A 20,205-nucleotide genomic window follows, 5' to 3' on the forward strand; every position below is an offset into this window, starting at 1 on the left:
GTTTAATATATTATTATTATTTTGTGTGTAACTAAGATCTCCACTCACTTTTGCTTGACGTTGCCACAGGACACTTAAGTCTGCAAAAGCCTACAAAATCAGAAGAGAACAGAGCTCTACCATACAACACGTAATACATTTGAGTTATTTTTGTGTTTTGTTTTACATATTAATGCACAGTTATAAGTCTGAAAAATTCTGGACACTGTGGTTGTATAGCATGTACAAAAACCATTGGAAAACACATATTCTTGTTTCATTAAAATGAAATTAGGCCTGAATAATAGACAGGTGTTTGGGGGTCTGATTCTTCTGAGTGCATACTTGCTATAAAAGCTTTATGGGTTTATTTATATCCTGCTGTAAATGTGCTCCCTGCTGTGAGGGCAGTTATTGAAGGCAGCTGAGAACCAGGACCATTTTCTCTCAATGATGACAAAACATGAGCTACAAAATGTTGTTTCTTCGGTCTAATCAGATAAAATAACAGATTTGGATGACATTTTTGATGACACATGTCACTAGCGAGTTGAAATATGTACAAAAAGTGATAGGGGGGGAAAAAAGAGATGAGCTAAGCGGCGGATATATTCTGTAAATAATATTTAATTTGTTATACAGAAAACGTATAGCAAGTTATATAGAGCCCTATAGTACAGTTTACATCTTAATACAAATTACAGTGTTGTTGGGGTTGGTGGGATGGAATACAAAGCTTGGGGAAGAAAAAAATGATCAACAGGCGTCTAACTTAAATATGTAGTGAGGGCAGAGGTAAAAGGTAATTTACAGGTTTGCAGCAGAAGTGAACCAGACGACAGAAAAGCACAAGAAAACTTTAAAATCAACCGACTCTCGCCTTCGATATGTGATAACAGTACCATTTATTGCACACGCCAATCTGTATAAACACATTAAATAAAAATCATACCTCCTAAAACACCAGTTAATCTAAAAAAAAAAAAAAGCAGATTTGTGGAAGATCTGTGTTTGAATTCCCTCATACTTGTAGTGTTACTCATACATACCAAACTATACAAAGCACACTAAAATCTCAATTGCTGGCCATTCATACGTGCATACATACAAATACATAATGGGGAGAGAAGGGTTTCATTAAATCCTTGGCAGTCTTCCCTTTCAGCAGCAGCAACAGCATGATTTTCATCTCAAAGCATCAGACGCTCAACCAATGCTGCAGAGAAACAAACATCAATTATCTGTACGCTGCATGATTGTATTCTGTAAAAAAGCACTTGACGTCTATTAACCTTTGCCCAAAGTCATGTAAAAGCCGTTATCAGGCTTTTGTCATTCACAAAAAAAAAACATTTTGTTACATTTGTTAAAATTGTCAGTCTGACCTTACAGTTGTGCATCAGTAAAATGACATTTATAGAAAATAAATATATCAATCTTCTCTGATCAGATCTTGTATCTCCAACATAATTTTCAAAAAACCACCACACCCGAGGAAAAACAACCAAAGAAAAAAAGCTAAAGAAACCAGGTGTCAATAACTCCAGTCAACACATTTTTAGTAATCAGCCATTCAAGTAGTTTTCTAGATATTTTTTAAAGTAACTGTTTTTAACTGAAATAGTTAAGAAGTACCGTATTTGTACCACCTTACTTGTACAAAGGTGCAAGACTTGTACATCTAAGCCAGACTTTGCAGAGATCTGTGGTCTACTGACTGCCTTTCTACCTGACTTATTTTATATTTATGCAAATTAGACACACTTCCAGTCATAAGGTAAAAATAAAAGAGCCGTACCATTGCTTTGGACTCCTCATTGTCCAAAACCTTTTGAGCCTGGTCCGGAGGGAACTTTAGCATGGATGTTATCACTTTGGCCATTGTCTGCGAATGAAATCAAAATAAAAGTTGAAACTCAATTGTTAGTTTAACATCATCAACAAATGTATGTTTACTCATTAGTTTTATGTCACACAGAGAAACATAGCTTTAGCACAAATGGACAGGATAAAATGTACGTGTGATGCACTCATCTTACTAAAAAGAGATGATTAAGTATGAGAAAAAAAATCCTGTGCATAATCAACAGCAGGCCTATCTTGCCAGGGTGCATGCACCAAGCCGTAAACGGGGGATAATCAAGAACAGGGCTGCCGAACAGAGAAACCCAACTGCGTGTCTAACAATAAACAAGCGCAGTGTGTCTTTAAATGTGTGCGTCATGCAACACGTATGTGCTCCATGTCTGCCTTCAGGACATCCTGCACACAAGGAACGCTACCATGCTGCTATAAACACGGACGCTCTGGAAGCTGCTGGAAAAATCCTGCTGACTTTAGGACCATGTCAACAGCACTGTTAATTAGGGGGATCAATGCCAATTAGATGTTGACACACATTGTGTGCTGCAGACCTCCATTATCAGGTACTCGTGTCATTAGGTAATGTTCCCATAAAGTCCAAACAAGCTAATGTGGACAAATTTGGTCACTCCATTAGGTACAGCTGCTGCAGCTTTGCAGTTTTCAGTTCTAATGTTAATTACAACATGTCTATTATTTTGTAATTCTATAAAGCTTTGTATAGAAAGACTGAAAGATGCTCTCATGCCTTGGCTTTAAAGTAATATGACACAACAGGCAATTAAAATATATTAAGTATATGTTTCTTAATTGAATTACCAATTTTTGCCATGATGTGTATTTTCCTTACCACAATAAATAAAGCAGAGGAACAAATATTGAAATAAGAATGGGTTTGCATTTTTTTTCCAATCTCCACATTTTAAACCTTCCACAGTTATGAACGGTTGGTTTATTTCAAATATTTTTATTGATCTATAAAATGTAACAAAACCCACTTCAGAAATGAGAAAACAGGGAAATAACTGTTTCTGTGCCAATGCCAAGAGCTCAGTCCAGCAACAATTTGCAAGAGATGGTAAAAAGATTTAGTCGCATTGTTGGTGCACTATTATTAAAGAAATAAATATAAAATCGTACTTTTGTCTCACGTCCCATCATGTACTCAAAAAGCACCTTCCTTAGGTACTCCATCTCAGTGGCTTCGGAGAGCGGCTCAGGATTGTTAAGTGCAGCACCTTTGGGGGGGACAAAATACCAGTTAAGCAAATGCGGCACGCGAGTGTAACTAATGAGCCAATGACATGCCCCAAGCTGTCAGAAATGTCAGTTGTAAGAGACTCCCCCCTTCCTCCCAGTGCTCCCAAACAATTGGCGCCACTTTGCACAGTGGCACGGATGCAAATTAAACACTAAATGAAAGTGGAGGCTTGCGAGTCCAAGCTCAGCGTGAACTGGCCTGCAGAGCATTTTAATCCGTCGCCTAAAGGTACATAACATTAAAGTTCCAAAGTCAATGATGCACATTGCTGGTGAGGGCTGTTAACACTTACCACTGGCATACAAAGATTTTATTACTATTTTAACCAAGTGCAGCTCACTTTATTCTGTGCCTCAGATAGCAACACAGTCATGTTATAATAATTATATTACAATGAGACATATTATATATAATATTACCCACGCGCCAAGCATTTTATGATGAATAAAATCGTCAACATGATGTCATTGTATTGTACTTGTGTGTCCTTAAAAAAATGCTTGTGAGAGGAAAAAACAGATTCAGAAGATACAGCAGTTGTGAGTCAGAGTGACGAATATAATAATTTAACATCCCAACCTGCAAAAGTCATTCTTTTCATGAATAGCTGCTTCACAGACACCCCCCCACCCAACACTTTCTTACAGCAGCAGCAGGAAAAGTTCAAAAGGAGAGAGTAATTCACTTGATCCCATGACAGGTTTATCATACTGTATACATGAAGACATGGCACTGATTTATAATCCCAGGGGGGTTCAGCTACACGATGACCCCTAATACCTCTTATGCTAACGTTGACCAAAGGGCAGTTCAAACCGCAGAGCTCAACTGAGGCCTCAATCATACTTAGCCATACTGTCCTCTAAAGCACGTGGCCACATGCCACAACACCCCCACATAATACCTCTGCACATCCTGTGTCCCCCTCAGATGTGGAAGGAGCCATGGCCGCTGACAGATAAGCTTATATGCATGTGCTCCGGTCTAGGTGCTGCAGTTCCGTTTTGAAAATGTGGTGTTACCCAGCAACAAAAAGGGAAATGGAATCCAGAAGCTGAACTAATCAATTTGCAGTGTTACCTTTGTATGCGCTTCCCAGATGAGTTACGACTGCATTCCGGTGGAAACATTTAATCTTGTCCTCGAGCGAGTGAATCTAAAAACAAGCAGAGAAATTACCATAAAAGAAAGCATTTGACCCCAGCGGGTTAATTTCCTCCATTAGCTTAATTGATATGTGGGACAAATGAGAAGCATTTTGCTGAGCGTCCTTGGGGATCGGGATGTTTGTGAGGAAGATGATGTATGGGAGAGAAACCGTGGGAGGCGTTGCTCTGATTGTTTATGTGGCTAACAACAAATGTAAACAGATGTGCAGTAATTAAGTCGTTGCAGCGGGAGGGCCGTAGCGCTGGCTGGAGGCCACCAAAGCATGGCAACACACTGCTCCAGATTTGCCGTTCACTCGTCCCGAAAAGCACACATGCTGCAGCAAATAGTCACCTTCTCCATAAAGCTCTGCTCCTTCAGCCGAGCTTCACTCAACAAAGTCGTCTTCTCGGCAAGTTGCGCCTGCAGTGCAGAGGGATGAGAGGATGGGATCAGTTAGAGCTCCAAGGGTAACATCGGAACAGGAAGCGAGGACGTGTGTGTTCTTACAATCAGGCTTATTCGGCTATGGAAAACACTGCCAGGACAAAAGAATTCGGCCTTTGGAAACAAGCTACTTAACCTTAACTGATGCTTTAAGTAGTTTCATGTTGTTCTAATGAACCCATCGAGCAAAAAAGAAAAAAAATCTGTCAAGAACTAATGAGATTGCAAATATGATTTAAATTGGGTTCATTTCTTCCCCGTTATTAAACAGTAAAAACAAAATACAATGTGTGTTCAATGAATGGTATTTCCAAATTTGATTATTTTTGGGGATGGTCCAAAAGATACAAAACATTTTTACAGTGAAACACACAGCACATACCTGCAGTTCCTCAGAGCTCATCTGTGTCAAAAGCAAACGAAAACAAATATGTATTTAGGTCATTGGAATGGAATATGTTGTTTATGTACATACACAGCAATTCAAAATTGGAGCTATTTTGTATTTTTAATATCATAACCCAATTGAAACTTTTACGAGCTTAATAATCCACTCATGGTTTTTCTCCTACCAAAAATACCAAAATAAGTAAATAATTAAAAATAGGATGATGGGTTTAACAAGTAAAATACATTGTCAAGACAGGCACGACTCATCCTAATGCAGTTTCATATAAAATTCTAATCAGCATTCTTTTCTCCAACCTTTTTGATCCTGTACTATACAACTTAACGTCCTTAACATTTGTCCACAATAGTGCACTCAACTTCAACTCTTGTAGCGGAGACATGAAATCATTCCCAAATTCTGTCACTGTAAATCCTCAATTAAGTGCCACAATTGCGGACAGCCCCACACACAAACACGACATCCCGAGTTACAATATGTGCAGATTTTTTCTAGGGGCCCAGCTGCTTTTATTTTCCCCAACCGAGCATACTGTCGTGTTCCATTTTTAAAAAGCTCATCTTCAGTGAAAATCAGTGGCTTTGTAGGCTGCTAAACACATCCCCCCCAATAAACTCACATCTGAGACTAAACTACTCCAGACTCTCACCAACTTTATTTGTACATTCTGCTAAAAGGAAGGAAGGCATGTTTTGGAACTAAGCGAGTCTTGAATACCGGCGTATTGGTGTGCCGTCTCAGCGGAAAGACACACTGACCCACTCTTCCGATGACGAATGGTTTCTGAGGCCCTTTGCAGGGGAAGGCCTCCCTGAGCATTAAACTATACAATCCATCCATAAAGTTATTACCTCACAGAGGAAATATGCCATAGAGAGACTAATTCTTGTAAATCTGAGCAAGTGTGGTAAAGAATCAGCACTTGGATCTAAACAGTGTAACATCAGCTGGGTCAAGCGTCTCCCTGAGGTGCTTTTGTCCTACCTGGCCGCTTTCCAGTGTGCATTTTCTTGCATGATAGTGTTGCCGAAAGAGGCCAGGGTCTTGAGTCACCTCCGAATAATAATTAAGAGCAGGGACAGAGTCTGGCCTCAGCCTCGCAAGCTCTTGTTTTCCAAAAAGAACATTCCTGAGACATTCAAATGAACCCCGCAGCTTCCGGTACACTTTGGAGAGTCGCCACTCGACTGAGGCCAAAGAGAAGGATTGGACTCAAGTATGAGAGCAAAGTTGAACTTTAAGGAAAATTTACTGGAACGACTTGGCGACTTTTAATATACAGTAAATCTTTTTGATGTTAGGTACCTGAGACGTGTCGTGGCTCCGAGCTTGTAGCTCCTCCAGTTCTTTCTGGACCTGCCACACTCGAGTCCCCATCTCCTCCTCTCGACTCTGAAGAAAATGACAACGACTGAGTCATTTCCTATGTATCACGAAAGCATCACGACTCAAGTATGTTGGTCTCGTCACTGCCTTATTTCAAAACTCCCACCCTTTAAACGGGATACGTCTGATGGAGCTTGGCTTGAATTATTTTCTTCAGTACCTGTATGACCTGCTCGTATTTTTGAACCGTTTTGTTCAAGTCTTCCTCCCTCTGGGCAATCACTTTCTTCAGCTGATTGGTTTCCTCCCGATGGCTACTGAGAAGCTCCGTCTCCACAACCTGTGCCTTGCCTGCAATGGGTAACAACCGGATTGAGACACTAAAATCCTTTTATGAAAACATCATACACCTACCGATGGTTTCTTTCACTGCTGTGTCAACCTCTTTCTCTTTTACCGCTATTTGTGTGTTGAACTCCATCATTAGCTGCTTGATTGCAGAGTTGTGCTTCATTTCAAGGTCTTCTAATTCTAATCTGTTGGGTCAAAAAGTAGCATGATGATAACATTTAGTTCATGGCACACCTCAATAATCTAATGACAGCTGTCTTAAAAAAAAAAAAAAGACATTTTGAAGGCAAAACTTACTTAAGCTTCTGTTCACTCTCGTCTATCAGCTGCTTCTTTGCATATTCAAGTTCCTGCTCGTGCTCTTTCCTCATTAATCGGATGTCTTTCTGTAACCTGGTGAAATCTTTGTGGATTTTCTCTTTCTCACTCTTCATGTGATTTAGTTTGCTCTTGAGAGCATCGAGAGAATCCTCATCCGGTTTGGCTAAGTGGTTTTCCATTTCATTTTCCAACACGCTCTTTGTTTGTTGAAGACTATTTCGTTCCGTTCTGCTGTCAACTTCGACTGATGTGCGGGCCTGCATCGAAGCAGCTTGATGTTGCTCAAACTCAACAACCTTCTGTTGGATTTCTTCTTTCAGAGCACTAACTTGTTCAAGAAGCTCCTCTTTCTGCTTTTCTGCTTCTTTAAGCCTCGATTCAACTTCAAGTGCTTCCGCTTGATTGAGCTTCATTTGATGGACTGAATCTTGAAGGGCCGAGAGCTTCTCTTCATACGTGCACCTCAGTTCCTCTAAAGACTCCTCCAATGTCCGCTTCACGCGAGCCTGTGTCTGTTCCAGTTCATTTGCCTGAACTTCTTTGAGCTTGACAAGAACCTCCTCGAGAGATTTGTTTTTTGCCTCTAATGTGTCAATGCATTCTTGACTGGAGATTTCATTTTTCTTGAACTCCTTGTGGCTCGCCTTGAGACTCTTGATCAGCTCATCTTTTTCATCAAGTTGTGACGTCAGCTGCTTCTTAATTTGTCCGATTTTTTGTTCCGCTTTCTTCTTCAGCTCGGATATTTTACGACTGCTCTCTGTTGTCAACCTCTCCTCAGTTTCTTTCACACACTGCTCTTTGCTTTTCATCATCTCCTCTTTCAACCTTTCAAATTCCTCTTCCTGAGTCTTGAGTTGGTTTTTGCTCTTTTGGTTGTCCTCCTCGAGATGGTGCAGTTTTTCTTCCAGCTCTTGCTCTAGATGCCCGTTGCGTTGTAGCTTTTCAACCAATTCTCTCCTCTCGTTCTCCCTGATGCTATGCTGCTGTGTGAGGTCACGTGAGAGTTGTTCGCACTCTTTTATCTTCAAGGCCAACTGCTCCTGGAGTTCACAGAGCCGAAGGTTGGCACTCTCCAGTTCCGCAGTCAGCCCGCTCACCTTCTGCTCCTTCTCGCTCAAAACTTGGTCCATCTCCGACTTGCTGATGGACTGATTGTCAAAGCTCATGGTGAGCCTTTGCAAAGCTTCGTTCTTCTCAGAGACAAGGCGTTCCAGCTCTTCCAGTCTGGTCTTCAAAGATGCTACAGTGTTGTCACTTTCAGACAGACTAGCTTTGAGAGCCTTGGCCTGCTCCAAAGTGGACTCTCGCTCCTGCTTTAACCTCTGAATGGTCTCTTCCATTTCAACTAATGCTTTTTGTCTCTCCTCTTCGTGCTGTTGCTTCAGCTCGAGTATGGCTTTCTCCTTACCGTCTACTTGATGTTTCAAGTCACTGATGATGCTTTCCAAGTTAACCACTTGCAACTCATTTTCTTTCAGACTCATTGATATGACTCGGTTTAACTCCTCCGTCTTCTGAGCCGTTTCACTGGCCGAAAGAGAATTTTTCTCATTCTCAATCGTTAAGGCTTTGATTTGCTCCATGTGAGCATTTACCTGAGCAGTCGCCTGTTCTAATGAAATGCATAGTTTGTTATTCTCCTCACACTTCTGCCGGAGATTCTCCTCTAAAGTGCAAACTCGATCTACTTTGTCAGAGACAACATTTTTAAGGTGCGCAATATTTTTCTGGCTACAAAGAAGTCTTTCTTTTAAATCCGAGACTCGATATTCAACTTTCTGACAAAGTTCAGCGGCCCCGTCGGCCATTTTGCACTGGACGTCCTTACAGTAATGCTGCATTTGGTTGCTGATCATAATGAACTGCTGTTGGAATTGGGCTTCCAAAGCCTCTCTCTGAACTGCATCTTCCGCAGATTTAGTCTGCAAGTCCTCACATTCCTTCTGCCTGGAACTTTCAAGGGCTTGAAGCTGCTTCTCCATATCCACCAAATTATCGGACAATGTCTTGATTTTCTCTCTGTTCTCTTCGTCTGTTATGTTGAGCTTGTCCTGCAGGGAGTTTCGCTCATTCAAAGCTTGCCCAAGGCTCCTCTCCACTGACTCCAGTTGCTCTCTCAGCAAAACGTCACTTGTTGACAAACCTTCGAGCTTGACCCCTACGTGGTGAAGTTCTTCTTTTAGCTTTTGCACTGTTGTTTCTTGAATCGCAAGCTCCTCCTTTTGGTTCTTCATTACAGTAAGTAGTTGCTCATTGTCTTCTTTGCTGCTGTTGAGTTTTAAAGAGCATTCTTTCAATTCTTGTATCTTTTCCTGGAGTATGTGCGAGTGTTTTTCCGTTAATTCCTCCTCCTGCTGTCCCAATTTCTCCTGCCAATGGCGCTCCATCTCAGCGAGCTCGTGTTTATGGCTTTCCCGTAGTTTCTCCACTTCCCCCAAATGGTTAGCTTGCAGCTCTGCCATTGTATTGCTTAAGCCTTGGGAATTTTTTTGGGCCATCTCTAAAATTTTCTCTTGAACTTGTTGCTCCTTTTGTTGAAGCTCTGCGTCTTTCTTTGCAAGTGCCATTTTCATGGATTCTTCTTTCTGCTGAATCTTTTTCTTAAAGTGATCTTGCATTTCTTTGGCTTTTTGTTTGATCTTTTCCATTTTAGTTTCCTGTGTTTTCAGTTTATCTTGCATTTCGGCGATAGTGTCGTTCAGCTTCTTTTCATGAGCAGCTTTTTCCTCCTCCAATTTTTTCAGAAGGCTTGTTTGCTCTTCCTTTTTAATGTTAAGATCTTCACTGTGCAACTTCTCCTCGGCGAGTTCCTTCTTGCTCTGCTGTAATTGCTGCTCTAATTCTTGATGTAATAACTCTTTGTCTTGACAGTCTTTTTTTGCCACTTCAAGCTGATGTTGCAAATCTGTCAAGGCATTCTTGGACTGCTCAAGATCATTTGAGAGTTTATTTGATTCTTCTTTAACTTCTTTCAAGTTTGAATTTTCCAGCTGGAGATGTGATAAGGATTGCTGCAAATCTTCCAGTTGCTTTGCTCTGACACCGAGCTCTTCGAGACTGCAATGTGATTTTTCTTTTAGAACTTCCTCTCCTTGAATTAGCTCTTTAATTTGATTTTCCTTTTCTCTTAAAATAATGTTCAAAGCATTAACTTCCTCTTTCAGCGTTTTCTCCACCCCCCCAAGTGACTGTTCATGCTCCAGCTTAATATTTTCCATTTCTGCACTGTGCTTTACCACCAGATCCTGCAGAGCTAAATTATGCGCATCTTGTAATTCAACCAACTTCAGTTCCAAAAGTTGTTTACTCTTCAAAATTTCAGAGAGCTCAGCTGAAATTGCTTCATGCTCAACCCGCTTTGCATCCAATCTCTGACTCATCTCCTCTGTGTGCAGACAAATCTGCAGGTCTTTCTCTTTCAGAAGTGTCTCCAACTCAACCCTCTGTTTTTCCTTGAGCTCTTCCAGAGCAGCATTGTGCTGTTGGGATAAAGCGTCCTTGTGCTTTTCCAGCTGTGCCCGGTGCTCTTCCTCTAATGCTGACATTTGCTCTTTGTGGTTATCCTTCATCTTGTCCAGAAGATTGGACTGCTCATCTGATCCATCTTGGGACATCTTTTCCAGGGAGCTCTCCAACTCCATTATTTTCTGAAGGCATAGGGCGATTCATTCAATGCAAAAAAAGATATAGTTCATCAATCACAACAGACAATATTATAAATAAAAATATTTAAAAATAAGCTGACAATGTTGCGCTTTACAGCACAAGTTGGAAGCATAAAACTACCACATGACAACCTTTAAAGTTGCCCATAAAAAACACAACTCACAGTTTTTGCTACTTCCAACTCTTGCCGCATCTCTTTAACTCTATTCTCGCCCTCTGCAATAAGAGCCGTCTTCTGCAACTCTGCATCCTCCAGGGCAAGAGCAGCCTGCTGCTCTTTTTCCTCGATTCGCTGAGCAAACTCCTCTTTACACTGCTCCTGAAAACCCGTGCAGCAATCCCATGAAATGGTGACATAGAACCATTGGAATTTGTTGTGAGGAAATGATCAACTTTCACACCTACCACAGCTTTGCTGATTCTGTCATTTATCTCCTCTTCTTTGGCTGCCAGGGCTTCACTGTGGGATTTTTGCATAATGGCCTCCCTCTCTTCTGATGATTTCTAGTGTTAAGGAAAAAAATAAAATGGTGATTTTGTGGCTCACAATGTCAACTGCTTGACCAAGACATTGATGAGGGGCAATCAGCTTTAAGTGCAAAGCTGGATGAAGGCATTGTACATATAGTGCAGATATCATGCTCTAACCTTCATGATTGTGACAACTTCCTGTTTGACTCGTGTAAGCTCCTGCTGCAGACTCTTCCTCTCCTCTTCATTGATTCTTTCCGATTCACTCATTTGGTCCTCCATTTGAACTTGCAGCTGCTTTCGTGCTTCCTCAGCCTTATGTGCTGCACTCAATGCCCTCTCAAGCTCTTCAAATACTACAAGAAGTGCACAAATAATAAACACATGAATAGATTGTGACTACAAGATGTTCCATATGTGCTTCCAGGAAGTATTTTTTTACAGGAAGTAATTTCACACACCTGATTTCTCAGCTTTTTCCTTCTGGTCCTGCAGCTCTTCATTCTGGGCATTGGCCAGCTGGAGCCTGGAGCGGAGCTGTGCAACCTCCTCTTCTTTCATTTCCAGAGTCTCGTGCATCTGCCGTTTTGTCTCAGCAATCACCATACCCTAAAAGCCATTTACATTAGTTTTGTCTTAAATTTAGTGCAAACATTGAGTGGATGAAAAACATAAAAAATTCAAAGCTCTTCCCACTGACCTTGTCCTGCTCTAGCTGTTCATTTTGGTTCTTGACATCACGCAACTGATTGATCAACTTACTCTTCTCAGTCGTGTGTCGTTCCTACAAATTATGAACAAAAACAAATCTCACCAAATTGTTCATTCACTTTTCATCTTTGGACTACAAATTGTAAATGGTTATGATAAGTTTCACTTGCTCCACCACCTACAAGCCAAACCGCCATGTAAAACCAGATAAACCCAAAACACTGACCTAAATTACAGCCCAGTTTAGTGGTAGTGGCTTGTAGAAGCAATGTACGTTTTACGACTGTTGGCTACGACACACACGCAGACCGGACTAACTCCCAGGTTTGAGCTTATGAGCATTAGGACCAACACTGATAGCATAGAGAGTACGAATAGATTCCTGTTTTATGATGCAGTTCAAGTGTGCTTTGTCAAAGATTTTGCAAGACCATCTGCTTTGTGTTAAGAGACACTAAAAAACATCCGAGAAATGACAAAAAATATTATCATTCCACTGAGGCGCTAACCCCCCCTACACACAATGATACAGGCATGTCACAGTGACACAGCATTAGCAAACATCCTGGCTGAACCCAGGAGTGTTTGGATTGAGCGACTCAACACCAGTGTCACAGTGTCTCAGACAGCCTTTCTCAAGAAACTATTGATTACTTGCTCTGATTGACTTTATCTCAGCCTAACAGAGGTATTCTGTGGGAGAATATTTTGGGATGATAACCAACATATTTTGCAAACCGACTTGTAATTGTGACATGAGCTACTGTGACCCATTTTTCGAAAGTGGCAATGGTAATGCATATGCACACCTTCATCCTTTCCAGTTCTTGTAGTCTCTCCTGCAGCTGCTCTTGCAGAGTTTCATTCTCGCTACTCATATGGACGCTGCGCTCCTTGTGCACACGTATAATTTCTTTGCACTTCTGTAGTAGGTTCTCTTGTCTCTTCACTCGCTTCTGCAGCGCTTCCATAAGTTTAGCTGGATCACTGACGCCCTCTTCTGTAATAATGTAGAATGCACCATTTGAATCCAGGTTTGTGTTCAACTGTACTTTACGAAGGTAAAAATAAAACACACCCTCAGGTGCTTCAGGCTCAACTTCTTGGTCATTTAAAGGGCTGGTGGATTTGGATTCTGCGGCATCTGTAGAAACGGGCAGCTCACCCTCAGCCACCAAAGCACCATCAGTCACTCCTTTAACTCGTTTCTTCAGCAAAGCAACCTGTGTCAAAAATAATTTGATTACAAGAAAAGCAGAAACAGAGGGAAAAATAAAAGACAATTTAGAGTCTTCAAAGTCTTCATTTAATGCAAGTAACAAAATCCACAATAAGCACTACTCCTTCCCTACCTTTTGAATAGTCAACGTGACAATCTACAGTACACAATGAGGTAGTTACCTGAGTTTGCAGGACAGTAATCATCTGGTCTTTCTCCTCCAGTGCAGCATCAAACTCATCTTGAAGGTGTTTCTTTGCCTGCTGGTCCATTTGTAACTCCTAAAATCATTCAAGGGTTTAACATCACTTAACCATACAATAAATAAAAATTATTGCTCTTAGGAGACAATTTATTTTAATATAGCCTGACCTCTCGTAGTTCTCCTATTCTGCGAAGAGCTTTGTCTTGACACTGGCTGAGGATGGCCTTTGCAAGGAACAGACATGTTTGTATAATATATTGTTAAAGGGAAAAACATGATGACAAATGTTGCGAGATGTTACCTGTGTTTTTTCTTTATCTCGCTGCACTGTGCGATATGCAGTAACCAGCTACAAGGTAGACAATGAAGTTAATGAGGTAAACTAGTCAAAAGAAATGACCTGAAAGCGACTCACCTCTGAGTACTTCCCGCGATACTTCCCCAGGCTCGTCTCCACTCGGACCAACCGATGCAAAAGCTGCTCTTTGGGGAGAGACTCTGCATTCCCTGGCGCCTCCTCAGCTTCGCTCTCAATGTCTGAAGGTGGGTCATACGAAGGGGCACCAGAGGCTTCATTTTCTCCTAAATGTGTCAAGGACTCGCGTGATGAGCTCCGAACCAGGCTTTCTTTAGAGGGAGAGCGGAAGAGGAGTTCAGCCCGACTGGCGCCGCCTCGAATTATGGACTCCATTGAGGGTACTTTCAGCTGTAGTTTTTGGGCAAAGGACTGAGGTTCTTCTCTCTGTCAGAAAGTTGGTCCAAATGGAAAAAACAAATCTTAAAAACATGTAAGAAAAAAAATATATATGAAGATGGACAGGAGTGTGTTGACGCACATGAGGAGACACACTTCCATCCCCGTTGATACTTCCACTGGGAGATCTGGTTGGACCTTTAGAGGCACTCTGCAGAGATAACGTTTATTAGAAAGAGAGCGATTACTCTTATGTTGGGTGAACTGATGTCCTGGGTCAGTTAGTTATCCAAACCCCGCATGACTCCCTGATTACTCTGACGGGAGCAATATTAGTATTGCTGGGAGCAATGCAGGGGCATTGGGCACCCTCATGCAACTCAAAGGGGAGGGAAACTGAGGAGTTAAAGACATAACACGAAGGCATCTCTACAAAACAAAAGGGTTAAAAACTCGACTGAACAGCCACGAAGTAAGAACGGACGGACAGTTACATTCAAGTCGGAGAGTTGGTCTTAAGAGAGCACAAGAGAGTTATAACTGGGCCAAGTTGAACATTGAGCAGCTTAGCTGGTTTAGTCAACTGGTTAGAAGCAGATTTAGCAAAGCAAATTATTCTCTCCTCACTTGTCCAGCTCCAAGCTTCCCTGGCCTCGGGATACACAACATTTTAGATTCCAAAGTCACATATAGAGAGCAATTTTCTGACAATGTGAATATTTACCCATAGGTAGTTTTGTGAATTAAATTTGTAACATGAGTTTTATTTTAAAGAATAAACTGAGCAAACTTGATTTAGGCAAATTCATAGACGCAGTTACTACTTCACTGCGTGAGTTCCAATGTGCATGTCAACATTTAGAGTAAGGCTGGGAAATAAACATTGACCAAGTTGATCACAAAATACGTTAAGTCCTGTTGATCTTTTTCTTTTTTTTGCTCCGAGGGAAATATTTCATTCATATTTCATACATATTTTACATAAACGTCCATTGTACTCCAATTAGCAATTATTCGATTTTTCAAGAACATTTTAATAAGGAAATGAAGAAAAAAAAATATCCAAACACAGTTGTAGAGTTTAAGTGACCCTGATGACAATATTTTGACAAGATGGAGATGGAAACGCCTGATCTCTGTAATTGCAAACTATAAGGTTTCTGCACCAAATATTAAGTTCTGTTTTTCTGATGTATCAAATACTTATTTCATGCAAGAAAATGGAAATTAATCATTTAAAATCAAAAAATGTGATATTCTGGATTTTTGTTTTAGATTCCATCACTCACAGTTGAAGAGTACCTATGATAGAAATTATAGACTTCTACATGCTTTGCAAGTGGGAAAACCGGAAAAATCAGCAGTGTATGAAATACTTGTTCTCCCCACTGTATTTGCAAAGAGATTAGGATTGAAATCGCAGTATGTGAACAAAATTATAGGATAAGAATATATACTCGCCCTTCAACAGAGATTTTAAGAAATGACAATTAATTTAGTTATCCTGTTTATCTACACCCCCCCATTGCTTAAAAATCATAACAGTAAAGCAAAGTTATGCAATATAAACTCTCCATTTGGAATAAACACACATAAGGGGGCAAGGTCTTTCAGGCGACCAAAGAAGATGCTGTATCGGTGGGGGTTTAAAGAAGGCAGGCAATTGGGGACAAAAGACAAGGGGTATAGATTGTGACAAGTGGGCGTAACACATACAGCAAAAAGCAGACAGGCTTTTTTATACCACAACATAAGCTATAAACGCTCATCAGATGCAGAGATATCCCTGAATGGAGATGCCTTCCTGTAGCTAAATCCAAAAGCAAACGGGCGACAGAAGAGCAGGGAACAGGCCCTCCCTAAATGGGCTGCAACCCGCTTCCGCTTTCCCCAAAGGGGGACAGAGTCAGGACGGAGGACCAGAGCAGGAGAAGGAGGAGGAAGGAGGAGGAGGAGCAGCGATGCGGAGGAGGAAGAGGCAGGACGTGAGGACAAACTCACCACACTGGCTACCTGGGCCGTTTTGGGTCGTTTTGAATGGTCCAGAGCAAAGATAGTATACTCAGAGAGAAAAGCGGGTTCTGCTATCATCCCGGCCAGCACCTGACCCCCGTCAGTGCAGTTACGGGTCGAAAGGTGGAGGGAGGAGAGGAACACAGAGAGCAATGAGAAAAACAACAACACCATGACAGTGGAACGGCACTGTGGGGAGTGTGAGGCAAAGTGAGAGAGAGAAAGAGAGAGACGGAACCTCTATAGTCGAATGAAGTTACGCAGTTTATAATTTGACCATTTGGAGGGTTTCTTTTGTGCCTTTTGAGAAGGGCCGGAGCAAGCTTTCATGCTGAAATTTTTTATTTTTTTATTCATTCATTCATTCATTCATTCATTCATTCATTCATTCATTCATTTAAGGAAAGATGTGACAATGATATCACTTGGAGATAATAATCCAAAACTGAATGAAGTAATAATGTAAATATAATCAATTAATAGTTTAATGAAATAAATAATATATTGTTAAATTGATATGCCTTTTTGGTTGTTTTTCCGAATCTATTTCGTCATTTATAATTCATCAATTTAGCAAATTTATGATTGGCGTAATTAATAAAAAAATATTAAAACATTTATAAACACATTCTCAGAAACAAATCCTCCTAATCAGGTAAATATTTTGTTTTACACGCTTGACTCTTACATGATCTTGACATGAGCCCACTTTTTTTTCTCTGTTCAAATTTCATCTGGGGAAAAGTTTTGAAAGGCAAACAAAATGGAACTCTTCCAGGATTTTGTCAAGGATCATATTCAACAATAGAGGCTCCACTATATAAGCAAGAATGAAAGAGCAAGAAAAATAAGAGAAGCGGGAACATGAAATAGTTAATGTTAATGTCACGAGTAACAGTTTAACATCCAAGTGCGTGGTCTTCAAGTCGGGCAGCTGCTTCAATTTCTTATTTGAATTGTTCAGAGGTGGAAACTTCTGCATGTCTTGCCAGGACAATCATATTGATCATTGATGTACTTAAGTTGTAAATATTGTCTTGTTCTTTGAAATTAAAAAAAGAACAACAACAAAAATTTAATGAATTCTTAAAAGTTGAAAACACACTCCCAAAGATGTCAAAGTGTTGGAGATTTACAAAGTGAAAATGATGCTGCCATCATGACATGTCACAAAATGGAGGGCTGGCTGGAGGACCTCAATTACAATCGATTTGATCTAGATGTAGGAAAATAAAGGAGGACCACAACTATTTGGGCTGTATCGTCACTAGTCTAATATTTGATGATGGAAATTGAACCAAAGCAGAGGTACTTCTAAACATCTAAGGCTCTTTTAGCCTGATTCTGTGACAACCCATCATCATCTACCTTCGTCTTGTCCACATCCTCAAACTGAGACTGTTATGGAAAAAAGAAAATACAACAACTCACCAGGGATAGAAATCATTTGAGGTTGCATTCATTATTAATGAAAATATATACTGCACTAAAAAGTAGTCAGTTCTATACCATTCAATCATCCTTTACAATGCTTCCAATTCAGAAACCTAATGGATTCTGGTAGAATAATGGAGAAACAAGTTGCTTATCCACTTATATTAGCAAGCTTTAATAGATTATATTTTGTTGTGATTTTGTAGGGTCAAACTTCAAAAACAGTCTTTATTAAGCATCTGGCTTTTCATGACAATAATTGCTGCTCTGGAGCAGTGTGAAGTCATTATGATGCTTGTCATTGGGGTTAAATTAATGACGGGGGCTTGATATAGAAAATAATGACAGAAATTAATCCCGACAACTGTGATACATGTGGAACATACAGTGAAGATATTTTTAATTCAGTGTGAGTCAGTGATTGAGGATGTATATTATGATGGCCGCATCTTTAAAAGTTTAAAAGGCGCTGCAGCGGAGCTGGGTTACATTTATTAGCTGAGGGCTTGTTATTAAAGGAGATCAGAGCATAACAAACTGGATTCTTGCGCAATTATTGCACTTTATCTCGTATAGAAAACAGAGGAGATATAAATAGCTGTCTCTTGCTATCGGATATCATCATCATGCTCACCTCTCGGTCACTGGCAGAGGGAATAGCATCATTGTATAACGGGTGGGTTTGGCTGCTCCGGCGGTCTGCAGACCCCAGCTAATGGTGAAGAGAGAGACACGCACAGGCAGAAAGAAAGAAAAGAAAATCCATCTATTCATCATGTAATTTTTACTGACATTGTTAACTACTTGGTGGTGCAACTCATTCGGACGGGGATTTAATGTTTCTTATTTCATGTCCACCTGCAGCACTATAACATGGATTGTAAATGTTTCATTAGTGAGTTACACACAAATAACTCTAAATTAAAAACTTCAAAACAAAAAAACGTCAAACTAATTAAGTGTATACAACCAGAGTTGCACAGTTAAACTATCAACAGACTTACTCATTAGGCAAAAAATGTCTTTAAGACAACCAATATTGGTGAAAACCTTGCAGTAAATCTGTAAATAATAGAACAGCAAGAGTTCAACCACGTGACAGACAGACAATGCCCATGCAAACCGATGCTAAATAGCCACGTTTGAATTTTTTTGATCATATTTATCTGCCAACACCCTTAGTGTCAGTATTCTGCACTGTAGTATTTGCTTTAGTATTTTTACATATTCGTAAGCAGACAGCTGTCATGCACCGACGGGATCCGAAATCCACTTGCAGCCCACTGACAGCAACAGTCACGCCCATAAACAGATTTGAGAGAAGGTCCCGTAGCCTTCGTGAAAGTCACTCCCAAGTATTTCAATCAACAAGAAGTTTTTCCTGGATCGTTCCTAACGAGCATATAACTTTACTTGGTTGGAAGTGAGTTGCAGAGTTGTTAGCATACATCTACGTTTGCAAGGCACTAAAAATACAACTCGATGAAGCGTTTTATATCTTAATAAGCTTAGTAAGAGGGATAAACAAAAGAAAGATCCCATTGCCACGATCACTTGGCTCTGCGATCGTTCGCCAAGGCCACAAGTTTACACGGTAAACAGATGTTAGCCTAGCCAGTTAGCTCCCAAAGGCACAACAACTAACCTGGGCCTGTTGGGGAGTCTGCGCGTTCCTCTGCGGCGACTGCTCCTCATTTATCTTCTGCTTGAGTTTTTTGAACATCTTGTCCCGTCGACGTTGCTTAAAAAAGTTGACGATCGGATAACAACTGTCGATCGGAGAAGTATTTTTGATTTCACATCCAGTGATCCTTCTTTACTTCCTTGTTCGTGCAGGTGACCAGGCTTTCTGCGCATGTGCGGCCAACGTGGAAGACAGCTGAAACGTCAGAGATTTAAAGGACTAGTACCCAGCTGTCATGACACCCACAGAAAAGAAAAAAATGAAAACAAAAGAAAAGAAAACGCCCAGGGCGGATATTTAAATGTTTTTCTTCTGCGTCATAATGTCCTCACAATTGAGCCAAGAAGCTGACGGAAAAAAAAAAATCCGTTTGGACTTTGCATCTGCAAACATAGTTTGACTTTTTTTTGTAGTGTGGAAAAACGTGACATTATAAGTAATTTCTGGGCCCTCAGGCATCACATTAAGCCTTTATTATTTTTTTTATGTCATTCCTATACATATGACGTTGATGTATGGGGGCTTGGAACAGTGGGTTTCAACAATGGGTGGTTAATGGCATTCCAGCAACATGCTGCAATTAATGTGCCATGGTGAAAGTTTATAAAATGCATCTGCTTCGTGTCTGATTTATTAATTTTGTTTTCAGCTTCTGCCAAATGAAAAGATAACAGTTGCAGCACAAACAACTTATTTCCAAATGTTATTTGATGTTTTTCTTTATGGTTGGAACAAATTATTGCATGCATCTGTTGCTCAAGCTTACACACCAACTGTTTTGGGAATTATATTAGTAATTAAGGGCTGATACACTGACCAACTCTTTTGCGTCTCATATGGCGTCATCATTGGAAAATGCCAGTGCCTTCTGTCACTGTGATTCAAGCCAACTCCGAGGGCTGTATGTACTGTTTTGCCTTTACAAACATGATCATACTAACCAAAAGAATATAGTTTTAAAGGTTGGACACCAGAGTTGCTGATATAATACAAATACTG

At 40.5% G+C, this 20,205-nt stretch overlaps 1 protein-coding gene across 2 annotated transcripts; it reads right to left on the reverse strand.

Moving 5' to 3' along the window:
• Nucleotides 1-588: 588 nt before the first annotated feature.
• On the reverse strand, nt 589-19,389 carry golga4 (golgin A4). Of its 2 annotated transcripts, XM_088384806.1 has the most exons (25): nt 19,168-19,389; nt 18,157-18,234; nt 16,077-16,178; nt 14,218-14,286; nt 13,797-14,123; nt 13,683-13,730; nt 13,549-13,605; nt 13,359-13,457; nt 13,036-13,180; nt 12,767-12,957; nt 11,947-12,030; nt 11,708-11,855; nt 11,424-11,602; nt 11,181-11,279; nt 10,939-11,094; nt 7,083-10,756; nt 6,849-6,970; nt 6,655-6,785; nt 6,414-6,500; nt 5,082-5,102; nt 4,607-4,675; nt 4,184-4,259; nt 2,983-3,080; nt 1,778-1,864; nt 589-1,195 (listed from the first exon to the last, which is right to left on the reverse strand). In XM_088384806.1, exons 1-25 carry the CDS (start codon nt 19,243-19,245, stop codon nt 1,178-1,180), a joined length of 6,243 nt encoding a protein of 2,080 aa, XP_088240932.1. In that variant the 5' UTR covers nt 19,246-19,389; the 3' UTR covers nt 589-1,177. The 2 variants fall into 2 exon arrangements, with proteins under 2 accessions (XP_088240932.1, XP_088240933.1); XM_088384807.1 differs by lacking the exon at nt 16,077-16,178.
• Nucleotides 19,390-20,205: the final 816 nt, after the last annotated feature.

This window comes from Syngnathus floridae, chromosome 9, assembly GCF_059516105.1.
Source record: "Syngnathus floridae isolate MCC-2025c chromosome 9, RoL_Sflo_1.0, whole genome shotgun sequence".
In the NCBI taxonomy this organism is placed as follows: domain Eukaryota; kingdom Metazoa; phylum Chordata; class Actinopteri; order Syngnathiformes; family Syngnathidae; genus Syngnathus; species Syngnathus floridae.